At 44.6% G+C, this 15798-nt stretch overlaps 1 protein-coding gene across 1 annotated transcript in view; it reads left to right on the top strand.

Annotated features, from left to right (window-relative positions):
- The window catches only part of TULP4 (tubby like protein 4), a 240786-nt gene that overhangs the window by 160373 nt on the left and 64615 nt on the right, over positions 1–15798 (top strand). The window contains 1 exon segment of the mRNA XM_021086385.1: positions 1571–1732. Within this exon segment, the coding sequence (XP_020942044.1) occupies positions 1571–1732 (162 nt within the window).

Here is a 15798-nt window from a genome sequence, read left to right as displayed (position 1 = left end):
CTCATCTGTAAAAAGGAATGAACTACTGATGCATACTAGAATTCAGAATACTCTCAAAATCATTATACTGAGTAAAACAGCCATAAACAAAAGTGAACATACTTCATGGTTCTTTTCATGAGAAATTCTAGAATAAGCAACTAGTGGCAGAAATTAGATCACTCTTGCCTTGGACCAAGGGTAAGGGTAGGGTACTGATTGCCAAGGGGAACTTTATTTTATTGTATGAAAATTACAGCTCAATGAAGTTAATTTTTAAAAAGATAAATACTATCGATAACTACATGCTAACAATTTTGAAAACTTACACGAATTGGACAAATTTCTAAAAAAAAATAATTTTAAAAGAACTGACTCAAGATGAAATAAAGAGCTTGAAAGCTTGACTAGTACTAAAATTATTAAGTACATTGAAACAATGGTTAAAAAAATATACAAGAGTGCAGAGCTGGATAGTTTTACAGGCATGCTCCACTAAACTTGCAGGCAACAGGTCAGCACAGTGTGTGCAAATTCCTCCTAGCAGTGGGAGAAAAGGGTCTACTCTCCAGCTCATTCTGAGCAGTCAGCATAACCATGGTAGATCCAAACAAAGGCGTTATACAAAAAGGAGATCATAAATTTGTTTCACTTGTGAATACAGATGTAGAAATTCTAAATGCATAAGCAGATCAACCTCAATTGTGTGTTTTAAGGACAGTACCTACAAGTTGGGCTTCTTTTAGGTATGCAAGGATGGTATGAAACGGGCAAATCCATGGAAGTAATGTGCTGCAATAATAGGTGAAGAGAGAAAAAACATGTGGTCATTTAAATAAATACAGTAAATGCATTTGATAAAACTCAGCATTCAAGTAATGTTTTCCAGTTAGGTTGTTTTCATTTTGATTGCAGGATATTGTTAGCAAGACTGAGAAAGGTATATAATCGGAAACTGAGAGCTTTATAGTTTTTATAAGTGACCAGGAGACGCTGACGGAGAATCTGTTCCTCTAAGAGGGAAGCCATAGAGCAGTGTCTAAAAGCAAGGATGCTGGAGCCACACAACCCTGGATCATTCTTGGCTCTGCCACTCACCAGCTCTGTGAAACTCTGCCAGCCCTCTGCGGGCAGTTTTATTGTGGGCTTAATGAATGAACTTGTGTGAAGCCCTTAGCACCGCACTGGCATATGCTTTTCAAATAATATCTTTTATAATTGTTAAAACACATACAACAATATATGCATAGTATGTTGTTCCCTTTAAGGCTATCTTTTTAAAAAAAGTTTTATTGAAGTACGGTTGATTGACAATGTCGTGATCATTTCTGCTGTACAACAAAGTGATGCAGCTATACTTGGACACACACCCATTCTCTTTCCGATTCTTTTCCCACAGAGATGATCACAGAACATAGGGTAGAGTTCTCTGTGCTGTACAGCAGGTCCCTAATGGCCAGTCATTCTGTATGTCTTTAAGGCCGTCATGACCTTAGCCGAAGGCTAAGGTTAAGAACTACGTCTAGTCTTTGATAAAGGTGCTTTCCCTTTCAGATTACAAATTGACTGCTTTTGTCTGTGTGTCCCAAAGGTGAGTGACTTCACGTGGAGCCACGATGGGACTCAAGCACTTATTTCCTATCGAGATGGGTTTGTCCTGGTTGGTTCTGTCAGTGGACAAAGACACTGGTCATCTGAGATCAACTTGGAAAGTCAGATCACGTGTGGCATATGGACTCCTGATGACCAACAGGTAAAGCCTCTTGAACGTGATGTGTAATGTCACAATTGTGAGCTAAGGGGAAAAGCATTAAGTTCTAAGCATGGGGAAGAGGTTCTTAAAGAGTCGCAGAGAGAACACAGAACAGGTCCTGGTAGAAGGGAACACAAAACGCTTAAGTGCAGCATAGACTGGAAAATAACATTCCCTTCAATATGGTGAACACTGAGTTAACAATTTAATTATAGAAAGTTTTCATACAAATTTACTTTTAAATCTACCTAAATAGCCATTCATAAATGCATAATGGACATAAATTATTCACAGAAGGTGTTCAGCTAGTCCATAATCATGATGGCAAAGTATGTATTGTCAGGAAAAAAATGCAGAATAGCACAGTGAGGATATATTTTCAATTAAAAAATAAAGTGGTACAGATAACTTTACTGATCATCCGTAAGAGTTTAATCAGGTAAGTATCCTCATTCATTGCTGGTAATATGTAGTAGATCTTTGGGAAAGCAAAGATTTAATATGATTTGTAAGCAAATCTTAAAAGTTATAATCTGCTTTGACTTGGTAATATGCTTTAGGAATTTATCTAAAACAAAATGGGAAAAAAATAAAAGTTGTGGTTATTAAAGCATTATTTATGATAGTAAAAATTTGGTAACAGCCCTCGAGTATAAAAATAGAAGACTGATTAAATAAACTGTGATATAACCACTTAAACGATCGTGTAGTGGTAGTTCAGCAGACTGGAGATTGGGGTACAGAGACAATGCAGTAATCTGGACGAGCTCTTACGCTATATTATAAAAAATTAGGATATGAAATTATGTGTGTGGTGTGATGACCGCATCATAAAACAACCAAAAGAAACTGCCCACATAGTAAAAAGAACTGGCAGGAAATTAATCAAAGAGTCACAAATAGGTGATTACTTTATGGTGATGAGTCTCCGAGTCATTTTTGAAACCTAATTTCAAATTTTTCTTTAATGTCCCTGTTTTACGTTCATGATGAAATAACTTGTAATAACCTAATAAAATTATATTGATAATTCACATTTTAATATAAGGGTTGACTAGCAAAACCTCTGTAAATATAAAACTTGTGTTTTCCAAGTACGGCAGAATCCATAAAATGCTGAAATATTTCATACCTAAGATTTCAGTTTAATTTCGGTAAAATCAAGCAATGTAATATGAAACCATAACTTCTTTTTCTGAACCTTTCTTTTTTTCTTTCTTGGCCATGTCTGAGGCATGTGGAAGTTCCCAGGCCAGGGATCAAACATGTTCCACAGCAGTAACCAAGCCACGGCACTGACAACTCTGGATCCCCAACTGCTGGGCCACAAGGGAGCGCTTCTTTTTTTTCTTTTTTTAATGAATTGCTTTCCTCTAGCCACTATATATGTCATGTTTCCTTTTTTTTTTATTTTTTTTATTTCAATGTAGAAATGGTCAATAATTTTTCCTCTTTCTTCTCAAAATTAGTATTAGGAGAATTATAGACAAACAGGCGTTCTTCATAAAAAGAAAAAATAAATAAATAAACTATCTTGGGAGTTCCCATTCTGGCTCACCAGGTTAAGAACCCAACATTGTGTCCATGAGGATTCGGGTTCGATCCCTGGCCTCACTCAGTGGGTTAAGGATCCTGGGTTGCCACGAGCTACAGCTGGGATCTGGTGTTGCTGTGGCTGTGGTGGAGGCTGGCAGCTGTAATTCCAATTGGACCCCTAGCCTGGGAACTTCTGTGTGCCACGGGTATGGCCCTGAAAAGAAAAAAAAATTTACAAAGTGGTAGTCTCAACTTTGAGTTTTCTCCTGCACCCTCCCCTGAAGACACCCACTCACACAGTAGCATGTGTTTGTTTCTATGCGAAGCATTTGGGTTTATTTATTTATTTATTTATTTGGTCTTTTTAGGGCCGCACTTGCTGCATATGGAGGTTCCCAGGCCAGGGGTCCAATCAGAGCTACAGCTGTTGGCCTACGCCACAGCCACAGCCACAGCAACATGAGATCCGCGCCGTGTCTGTGACCTACACCACAGCTCATGGCAATGCCGGCTCCTTAAGCCACTGAGGGATCGAACCTGCAACCTCCTAGTCGGATTAGTTTCCGCTGCGCCACGACGGGAACCCCTGGATTTATTTATTACAACATTTTGTTTTTGTAAGATTTCACTGCCCCCATAGTCTGCTCAGAGATGCGTGCTGCAGCCCATCATGTGACCTGCAGGCACTTCACTTCTCTCTGTTTCGGTTTCCGCCTCTGTGACGTGGGGTGTGAATGATTTCCTGCCTAATTCCCAGAGCTTTTGTGATGATCAGATGAGGGAGCAGGTGTAAAAGCACTTAAGAAGATGTCAGTGCAAGTCTCGACTTCACATTCTTCTCTCACCTAGAGTGATGGGACCCTGAGGCTTATGTCACAATCCCCCCATGAGCTGTGCCGGCCAGTGTCCCCAACCTGCTAGGGACACAGTCATTGAGATGCGGCGCCTGCCTTTGAGGGCCGGGCCCACAAGCATCCTGGGCTGCGTCAGGCACGGTTGCCAAGGTAGCAGGCGGCCTGGTGTCCTGGGCGTGCAGAGTGGAGGCAGGCTGCAGCTTCGAAGCCAGGAGGCTTTTGGACTTCCTGGTTCCCTAGGCCCATCGGCAGGACCTGAGAGCAGCTTTTCAGGAGCCCAGGCTCCTAGCCGCATCTGTCTGGATGACTTGTTTTCACTGGTTCTGTGGGGGACAGAACGAGTTGGGGGTTCATCCGAGGGAAAGTGCTCTGTTGCCTTGAAGAACAGGCTACAGACCTTGGAGGAATTTAATGCAGAAGTGACGTGCGGGACACTCTGTGGGTCATGTTTGCACTGAGACGTGGAAAACAGCATTCCTTTCTCCATCTCTGTCGGTCTTTCCTATCTCTTGCTTGGTGTGAAAGCGATTCATGAAAAACGAGTGTGAAGCCTGTGGAATGTGCGGAGTGCAGTGCCCTGAGCTCTTAGGCTGGGACTTCTTCCGCTGTGGACGGCAGGAAGCTGGCTGCCTCTCTTCTCAGCTCCCAGAGAACCTCCTGCCCTGGACGTAGAGTGAGACGGCCCCGGGATGGACGCCTGCGCGCATCCTGAGACAGTTCTCACTCTAATGGGCGTTTAGGCTGTTCTCTGTCACTGTTTTTTTAAAGAGTTGTGAGCAGTACTATTTTACAAGCAGCATGTGTGAAATCTGGCTATTTTCCTGTTCGTTGCATACATTCTCAGATGGTGATTTGTACACTGTGTGGGTTCATAGACTACTTTGACTATAGAGAGAAATTGGGGACACTTCCCCTGGGAAAATGTGTACCTGTGCACACATGGTGACAGATCATTTTGCATAGAATTTTGGGAGCTCGTAGGAGTCCATCTGTCATTTCTCCCTTTTCAAATCCTGATCTGTAGTTTTGGGTGACATTTGGGGTGATCCTCCCCAACGTCCTGTTACCCAGATATCCAAACATTACAGAACAGGTGAAAGAACATCTCCTCCTTCGTTTTGGCAGCTGACAGTCTGTCATTACGCACGCTCCCCATTTCTCCACCCCTTCCTCCTACACTCACACACACACACTTTTTTTTTTTTTTTTTTTTTTTGCTATTTTAGGGTCGCACCCCGGCATATGGAGGCTCCCAGGCTAGGGGTGGAGCTGTAGCTGCCGGCCTGCACCCCAGCCCCAGCCTCTGTATTTCCTACTGGTCTGAATTAGAATTGGCGTAAATAGCTTGGGCAGCAGTACTTCAGGGGTGACACTGTCGTCTTCACACCAAACCACATGAACCACAGGTGTGTGGTGTCACATGTTCCTACTGTGACAGTTGCTGAATTCGGTGGAACCTCTGTACAAATAGTTATTTTTCACAGTGTGTTCTTAATTTCATCTACACGTACAGCTGCTGCTTTCAAGGGACGTTTCATTCCGGGCTGGGATTCATCTTCCATTAAATTGCAGGAAAGGAATGTGACCCACCTGGAGCTGACGTAGCGGGGAGGACCCTGCCTTAGTCCGCTTGGGCTGCCCAAATGGGATTCCACAGCCTGGGGCTTAACAACGGGCATTTCTCTCTCACTGGGCTGGAAGTTTAAGGTCCGGTGTGGGCAGGTTTGGTTTTTCCCATGGCCTCTCTCCTTGGTTGCGTGTCCTCACAGGCCCTTTTCTCTGCGCTGTCCCCCTGGGGCCTCCTCCTCTTCTAAGGACACCAGTCCTTGGGGATTAGGGCTCTGCTCTTGTGACCTCATGTAACCTTAGTTACCTCTTCACAAGCCTTGTTTCCAGTTAGCAGTCACCATACAGGTGAGGCTTCAGCATGAATTTGGAGGAGGGGGAAGGACTTAAACATGCAATTCATGACAGACTCAGAGAGTCGGCTGGAGACTAGGAAACTTTGAGAAGAGACAACATGAACTCTGCTTGATCAATTGGGGGTATACTTGTAAATATGATGGTGTTTGTAGGGCTTGGGAGAAAAACCAAGTGATGTAAATAACAAATGTAGAAATAAATGAAGATACTGACTGGCCAAAAGTATTTGCAGGTCTAGGTTGATGGGGGGGGAGGGGTGCAGCAGTCGAAGCTTTTGTGATTACTGGGAAGTGCCCAGCATCGTAGCATCATGGGTGTGTAGGAAGAGAATGCTTCGTGCCCTCAGTATGTTCTGGGGATCTGGACGGTCGCTGTCTTTTTGGACGTGAGCATGACAGCCATCCATCCAGCATGCTTGGGGTCTTAGCTGAATATCGGTTCCCTCTCAGAGCCTTTCAGCCTGACAAGATTTCCATTAAGAAAGATAGAGGTGCTGGCGTGTGGTCCAGTGTGTGTGTAGGAATGAGCACGGCTCTCCTACACACACACAGGAAGACAGCAGCTGGTGGGTCTGTGTCCACGAGGGCAGGACGTAAAAGCCTCAAACGTCCATCTGAGGAATTTAGGTTAAATAAAGAACAGTGTTAAGACAGGATTATGATGACGGAATAGAAGGACTGGAGCTCAACTTCTCTCCTAAAAACAACGAAATTCACAACTAAAGACTGAGCACCCTTCACCAAAATGGACCGGAAACCTTAAAAAAGATACCCTACTCCAGAAGAAAAAGAGGAGGACACATCAAGAGGTAGGAGGGGCCATTTCGCGATATAAACAACCCCATACCTCCTGGGTGGGAAGCTCCACAGACTGGAATCTAACTGGTTCACAGAGATTCACCTACAGGAGTGAGAGTTCTGAGCCACACATCAAACTCTTACTGTGGGGATCTGGCATAGGGAGAAAGAGCCCCGGAGCATCTGTCATGGAAGGCCAGTGGGGCTTGTGCGCAAGAGCTCTACTGGACTGGAGGAAACGGAGACCCCATTCTTAAAAGGCGCACACAGACTTTCACGTGCACTGAGTCCCAGGGCAAAGCAAAAGTCTCCAAGGGAATCTGGGTCAAACCTGACCGCAGTTCTTAGAGGACATCCTGGGAAAACGGGTGAACATGGCTTGTTGTGAGGGAAGGACATTGAAAGCAAAGCTCTCGGGAATATTCAGCAGCCGTGCCTTTCTCTGGAGGTGGCTATTTTGGGAAAATCTGGCCCCACCTGTCAGCCAGCCTCTGAGAAGCCCCAGGGCAAACAACAACCCAGGTGGGATCACAGCCCCACCCCTCAGTAAACAGGCTACCTAAAGACCCCTCAGGCACACAGCTGCCTCTAATCCCATCCAGAGACTACGCCCCACCCACCAGAGGGGTTAGAATCGGCTCCTCCCACCAGGGGGCAGGCATCAGCCCCTCCCATCAGGAAGCCTACACCAAGCCCCCATACTGACTTTTAGCCATGGGGGGCAGACATCAGAAGTAAGAGTGGCTACAACTCTATTATCTGTAAGAAGGTCACCACACCAAAAACCTATAAAAATGAAAAGACAGAGAACTATAACTCAGATAAGGGAGAAAGAAAAAACCCCAGAAAAACAGCTAAGCCATGAGGAGATTCTCAGCCTCCAGGAAAAAGATTTTAGACTGTTGATGCTGAAAAAGATACAAGACATTGGAAATAAACTGGAGGCAAAGATGGATAACTTACAGGAAACACTGACCAAAGAGATACAAGATATAAAACTTAAACAAGAAGAGATGCAAAATACAATAACTGAAATAAAAAATTCACTATAAGCAGCTAACAGCAGAATACAGGAGGCAGAAGAACGAATAAACGAGGTGGAGGACAGATTAGTGGAAATTACAGATGCAGAACAGAAGAGAGAAAAAAGATTGAAAACAAATGAAGAGAGTCTCAGAGAACTCTGGGACAATGTTAAACGCACCAACATCCGTATTATAGGGGTGCCAGAAGGAGAAGAGAGAGAGAAGGAGACAGAAAAAATATTCCAAGAGATAATAGCTGAAAACTTCCCTAACATGGGGAAGGAATCACTCACTCAAATCCAGGAAGCACAACGAGTACCATACAAAATAAACCCCAGGAGGAACACGCCAAGACACATACTAATCAAGCTGACCAAAATTAAAGACAAAGAGAAAATCTTGAAAGCAGCTAGGGAAAAGAAAGAAATAACGTACAAGGGAACCCCGATAAGGCTATCGGCAGATTTTTCAGCAGAAACTCTGCAGTCCAGAAGGGAGTGGCATGATATACTTAACGTGATGAAAGGAAAAAACCTCCAACCAAGATTACTCTACCCAGCAAGGCTCTTGTTCAGATTTGAAGGAGAAATCAAAACCTTCATAGATAAGCAAAAGCTGAGAGAATTCAGCAACACTAAACCAGCCTTACAACAAATACTAAAGGAATTTCTATAGGCAAAAAAGAACAAGAGAAGAAGGAAAGGAAAAAGAGCAGCAAAAACAAATCCAAAGTAATTAATAAAATGGCAATAAGAACATACATATCAATAATTACCTTAAATGTGAATGGACTAAATGCCCCAGCCAAAAGACATAGATTGGCTGAATGGATACAAAAACAAGACCCATATATATGCTGTCTTCAAGAGACCCACTTCACTTCTAGGGACACATACAAATTGAAAGTGAGAGGATGGAAGAAAATATTTCATGCAAACAGGGATCAAAAGAAAGCTGGAGTAGTAATACTGATATCAGACAAAATAGACTTTAAAATGAAGAATATTTTCAGGGACAAAGAGGGACATTACATAATGATCAAAGGATCAATCCAAGAAGATGTTATAACAATTTTAAATATCTACGCACCCAACACAGGTTCACCACAATATATAAGGCAACTGCTAACAACCTCAAAAGGAGAAATCGAAAATAACACAATCATAGTGGGGGACATTAACACCCCACTTACAGCAATGGACAGATCAACCAGACAGAAAATCAATAAGGAAACACAGGCCCTGAATGAAGCATTAAACCAATGGACTTAATAGATATTTATACGACATTCCATCCAAAAGCAACAGAATACACATTCTTCTCAAGTGCACATGGAACATTCTCTAAGATTGACCATATCCTGGGCTACAAATCCAACCTCAGTAACTTTAAGAAAATTGAAATCATATCAAGCATCTTTTCCGACCACAATGCTATACGACTGGAAATCAACAACAAAAAAACTGCAGAAAACACAAACACGTGGAGACTCAACAACTTGCTACTAAACAACCAATGGATCACTGAAGAAATCAAAGAGGAAATTAAAAAATACCTAGCAGCAAATGACAACGAAGATACGACACTCCAAAACCTATGGGATACAGCAAAAGCCGTTCTAAGAGGACAGTTTATAGCAATACAAGCCCACCTCAGGAAACAAGAAAAAGCCCAAATAAACAAGCTAACTTTACATCTAAAGCCGCTTGAGAGAGAAGAACAGACAAGACCTAAAGTTAGCAGAAGGAAAGAAATCATAAAGGTCAGAGCAGAAATCAATGAAACAGAAACAAAGAAAACCATAGAAAAGATCAATGAAACGAAAAGCTGGTTCTTTGAAAAGATCAACAAAATTGATAAACCCCTAGCCAGACTTATCAAGCAAAAAAGAGAGAGGACTCTAATCAGTAAAATTAGAGATGAAAAAGGAGACGTAACAACGGACACCACAGAAACACAAAGGATCCTGAGAGACTACTATATGCAACTATCTGCCAATAAAATGGAAAACCTAGAAGAAATGGACAAATTCTTAGAAAAGTACAATCTTCCAAGACTAAACCAAGATGAAATAGAAAAGACGAATGGACCCATCACAAGAACTGAAATTGAAACTGTGATTAAAAAACTTCCAACAAACAAAAGTCCAGGACCAGATGGCTTCACAGGCGAATTCTATCAAACATTTAGAGAAGCGCCAACACCTCTCCTTCTGAAACTATTGCAAAAAATGGCAGAGGAAGGGATACTCCCAAACTCATTCTATGAGGCCACCGTCACCCTGGCACCAAAACCAGACAAAGACTCCACACAAAAAGGAAACTACAGGCCAATATCACTGATGAACATCGATGCAAAAATCCTCAACAGAATACTAGCAAACCGCATCCAACAATACAGTGAAAGGATTGGGCATCATCATCAAGTGGGATTTATCCCAGGGATGCAAGGGTTCTTCAATATCCGCAAATCCATCAGTGTGATACACCACATTAACAAACCGAAGAATAAGAACCATATGATCCTCTCAGCAGATGCGGAAAAAGCCTTTGACAAAATCCAACACCCATTTCTGATAAAAACCCTTCAGAAAGTGGGCATAACGGGAACCTACCTCAACATGATAAAGGCCATATATGACAAACCCACAGCGAACATCATTCTCAATGGTGAAAAGCTGAAAGAATTCCCGCTGAGATCAGGACCAAGACAAGGATGTCCGCTCTCGCCACTACTCTTCAATATAGTTCTGGAAGTCCTAGCCACAGCAATCAGAGACATAAAAGAAATAAAAGGAATCCAAATTGGAAAGGAAGAAGTAAAACTATCGCTATTTGCAGATGACACGATACCACACCTAGAGAATCCTAAAGACTCTACCAGAAAACTGTTAGAGCTTATCCACGAATTTGGCAAAGTTGCAGGATACAAAATCAATACACAGAAATCGATAGCGTCTCTATAGACGAACAATGAAAAAGCAGAAAAGGAAATTAGGGAAGCAATCCCGTTTACCATCACATCCAAAAGAATAAAATACCTAGGAGTGCACCTACCTAAAGAAACAAAAGACCTGTACTCTGAAAACTACAAGCCACTGATGGAAGAAATCAAAGATGACACAAATAGATGGAAAGATATACCACGCTCGTGGATTGGAAGAGTTAAATATTATCAAAATGACTAAACTACCCAAGGCAATCTACAGATTCAACGCAATCCCTATCAAATTACCAAGGACATTTTTCACAGAACTTGAACAAAATATCTTAAAGTTTGTTTGGAAGTACAAAAGACCCAGAATAGCCAAAGACATCCTGAAAAAGAAAAATGGAGCTGGAGGAATCAGGCCCCTGGACTTCAGACCATGCTACGAAGCAACAGTCGTCAAAACTGCATGGTACTGGCACAAAGACAGACATATAGATCAGTGGAACAGGATAGAAAGCCCAGAATTAAACCCATGCACCTACAGCCAACTGATCTATGACAAAGGAAGCAAGACTATTCAATGGAGAAAGGATAGCGTGTTCAATAAGTGGTGCTGGGAACACTGGACAGCCACATGGCAAAGAATGAAATGAGAACCCTCCCTCACACCATACACAAAAATAAACTCGAAATGGATTAAAGACCTAGATATAAGACCAGACACTATCAAACTCCTAGAGGAAAACATAGGCCAAATACTCTCTGACATAAACGACAGCAACATCTTCTCAGATCCACCTATCAGAGTATTGACAGTAAAAAGAAAAATAAACAAATGGGACCTACTCAAACTTCAGAGTTTCTGCCCAGCAAAGGTAACCCTAAACAACACAAAAAGACAACCCACAGAATGGGAGAAACTCTTTGCAAGTGAATCCATCGACTGACAAGGGATTCATCTCCAAACTTTATAAACAACTTCTGCAGGTCCATACCAAAAAAACAAACAACCCCATCCAAAAATGGGCAGAAGATCTAAACAGACAGTTCTCCAAAGAAGACATACAGACGGCCGAGAAACACATGAAAAGATGTTCAGCGTCACTCATTATGAGAGAAATGCAAATCAAAACCACGATGAGGTACCACCTTACACCAGCCAGAAGGGCCATCATCCAAAAGTCTACAAACAGTAAGTGCTAGAGAGGGTGTGGAGAAAAAGGAACCCTCGTACACTGTTGGTGGGACTGTGAGTTGGTGCAACCACTCTGGAAAGCAGTATGGAGATTCCTCAGAAAACTAAAAATAGAACTCCCATTTGATCCAGCAGTTCCACTCCTGGGCATCTATTCAGAGGAAACCATGACTCGCAAAGAGACATGCACTCCAGTGTTCACTGCAGCACTATTTGCAATAGCCCAGACGTGGCAACAACCTCAATGTCCATCGACAGAGGAGTGGATCCAGAAGATGTGGTACATATACACAATGGAATATTACTCAGCCATCAAAAAGAACAAAATACCAGCATTTTTAGCAACATGGATGGACCTAGGAACTATCATGCTAAGTGAAGTCAGCCATACAATGAGACAGCAACATCAAATGCTTTCAGTGACATGTGGAATCTGAAAAAAGGACAGAGTGAACTTCTTTGCAGAACAGATGCTGACTCACAGACACTGAAAAATTATGGTCTCCGGAGGAGACAGTTTGGGGGGTGAGGGGATGTGCTTGGGCTGTGGGATGGAAATCCTGTGAAATCAGATTGTTATGATCATTATACAAAAAAAAAAAAAAAAACAATGTTGTAGGGACTGTTGTGAGTGGACGAGCACACCTCTAATGCAGAGGAAGAAAACCCTCCCCAGTTCCCGCCCTTCCTGGGAGCACACCAAGCAGGTGGCGCCGAGAAACGCCCTGCTGCAGTGGGGACAGGAGTTGTGCAGAGGATCTGTCAGGCTGGTGGCTTAGTTCTTTCCTCGTCCCCTTTGCTCCCTCTTTGTCTTAGCTCCTGCAAGAGGCATCTGCAGAGTTGGGGCACCAACCATGTTTGAGTTCCTTTTAAGGGAACTCAGGTATCAAAGCCCTGTGTGCATTGGGCAAGTTAGCAACTCCAGTTGTCCTCCCTGGTCAGTGCAGCCCCTGAGCGAACAGCCCCCCAGCCCAGCCCTCGGCCTTTCTCGCCATTTCTCCCCATTCTCTCCACAGCCTGGTCCCCTCCCTGGCCACCTGGGACCTCAGCATCTCCTCTCCTCCAAGCAGCCTGTGGCTTCCCTTTGCCACCACCGCCCACTCTTCAGCCGCCTCCATCCCAGTCCTCATGTCCAGGCTTGGGGCCTCCTCAGGCCCCTCCAGTCCCAGGCTGCAGATCCAGCCCTGTTCTGGCCAGTCCTGCCCTCCCGGTGCCGCCCCTCCCCTGCCCCTGTGTTGCGCCCCCGCCTCAGGCTCCCTCATCCTCTCACCCTTCCCTCTGTCCAGGGGTCCAGCCTGGGCCTTCCACCTTTGATTCTGTCCTGGGATGATTCCTCGTGTGCGCTGCAGGCTCCCCGGCCCGGTGCTGTGCTCCCTCCTCATCTGTCCTCCACCCTGAACGCTGCCCGCACCCCTCCACAGACCCTGCTGGACCCCGGTGGTCTGCGCTCCGGGTCATTCTCCCCTCACCCCGCACTCTGATGCTGATCGTTTATACCCCAGACTGGGGACTGCACTTGGCTTTCCCTCTTCCTTATCTGCAGCCTCTGCTTAGTCACCCTGAGGCCTTAGGCATCCACTTCCTAGATGCTTCAGCGTCAGGAATTGTTTGTATTTAAAAGTTACGGGTGATTGTGTGCAGACTGGCTGTGAAAGTCAAGGCTCCACATACGTGGAATTCTGGGGCAGGGCTGACTCTTCCCAGCCCTCGTCCTCCGCACCCTGCTCTGACCCGGTTCCGTCCGTCCGTCTGTCCGTCCCGTTCCGAGGCTGCTCCTGCCCCCTGGGCCGCCTCTGTCTTGGTTCGTGTCCAGGGATGGAGTGTGAGGCCTTTCGGCAGCACACTGTGCATGTTCCTTGTGGAGTTGTGTGCAGCCGCCTTCCTGGGGCCACGGGTGGCCTGGGCAGGGGGCTCAGTGGGGAGAGGTGGCAGACACCCGGCCAGATCCTGGGACAGCTCCACTTCGGTCAGATTTAGATGTTGGGGTATGAATCTGGTTCCTCCCTAAATTCCCTATTTATTTATACTAATTTTTATTAAGTTAAAGATCTGTAGTTTTTAAAAATTCAAGTATTGCCTCTACATTTATGATGAATGTTTTTTAAAAAGAGAAAACACAAGCGCTTTCAGCCCCCCGTGCATCCCTCCCACTCCCGGTGCTGCCTGTGGCCACCGTGGTTAACTCTGCTTAGCTTTGCCTCCATACCTCTGGATTATGGGCGTATTTCGCAGACCTTACTTTTTCAGACTCAGGTGTTGTCTGCTAACTCCTCCCTGGAAGATAAGGACTGGGCCCTCTGAGAAAGCCCCCTTCCATGCTCCCTCCCCACCCCCGTCCTCCAGCGTGCCGTCTTCCTGCCAGGATTGCATTGCCTTCCTTGTGCAGTCGTTTGCTTTTTCCAGAGTTAGTAACGTTGTCCTACTTATTTGCTTCGTCTTCTATGTACCAATCACAAATTGATCCCTACACTCTCAAAAACTGAACATCTCTGCAGCATCCCACCACCCTGAGTGGTGCCTCAGACTCTCTCTGCCGTCCCTCCCTGGCCCTCAGCCACCTGCTCTGGCCTGAAGTGCTTGCTCTCTGGCAGCCTGCACCACTGTCCCCCGTCTCCCTGGGCATGGGAGCCCCTGCTGCTGGGACACAGCTTTATTGTTGTAGTTTGTCCCTTCGTCTTGGTAGAAGATGTCTTAAGGATGTCGTGAATTTCAAGACGGGCTTTGTCTCTCTCACCTCTTCAGGTGGCACATGGCAGTCACTTTCCAGCTGCTCCTTTGCCTCTAGGGTATTCTCCTAGTCAGTTCTATGATACCTTCTTTGCTGTTTTTGGAAATCTTATTATTCACAAGTTGTCCTTTTAGATAGATGATGTGACTTTAATATCTTTTCTTTGTCTAATTTTGTGATGTACTGAACTATATCCAAGTTTCTTTGACTAAAAAAATTTACACTATCACGTTTTTAATTTTTAGGAGCTCTTTTTGGTTTTCTGACCCTTTTCTTTTAAAAAATAACATTATGTTGTTATTTCATGAAGAACAAAACAGTGTGAGGATGTTGATTTGAGATTTTGAAGTATTCTTTTTTATTCTTCACTGTCTTTTTCCTCCAGGTTCTTTCTGGTTTTGTGTTGGTCTCTCTTTTTCATATTAGATGCTTTTCTCAAATGTCTGGTGATCCTTGGTTGTCTGCTCGTATGTAAGAGGTGGATCCCAAAAAGTATGTGGAAGCCTGGGGGGTGGGGGTGCTGTTGACCGAAGGGCTTAACTGTGGACTGGTCAGGAGACTGTCCTTCTACTTGGAAAACCCACCCTGGCATCAGAGGCTGCCTCTCAACAGTTTCCTCCTCAGCCGTGGCAGTGTTGGAGGCTGGATGCCCGTGGGCCTTACTGGTGGCTGAAGTGGCCTCTCGTTTATCATTCAGCTTTTGGTTTTTCCCCCTGGGCCCCTGAGCCGTGTGGGGTGGGCCTCCTGTCCAGCCCATTCAGAGAGGAAGATGTGCACCTGCCTGGGTGAGAGAGGAGAGGCGGAGGGCTAGCCGTTCTTGCGAGACTTTCTGCCAGTCCTCCTGTCTCCCCCCGCCCTCATCTCCACCAAGGGAAGGTGACATAAATCAGCCCACCTTGCATTCCCAGCTGTCGGTTTGGGCTTCAGGTGGCCCTGGACTACTCTGTCACTTACCGTGTGCCCATCTGCTGTCCAGCCTCCAAGGGTTGATGTCTCTGACCGCTGATCCCCCTGTCCAGTTCTGTGTGTGAGCTTCATGCTCATTACTCTCAATTGACTGGGCTTTAGGATGGTGTC

Source organism: Sus scrofa, chromosome 1 (assembly GCF_000003025.6).
Source record: "Sus scrofa isolate TJ Tabasco breed Duroc chromosome 1, Sscrofa11.1, whole genome shotgun sequence".
In the NCBI taxonomy this organism is placed as follows: Eukaryota; Metazoa; Chordata; class Mammalia; order Artiodactyla; family Suidae; genus Sus; species Sus scrofa.
The sequence above is the reverse complement of the archived record's forward strand: the minus strand, read 5'-3'. Positions and strand labels throughout refer to the sequence as shown.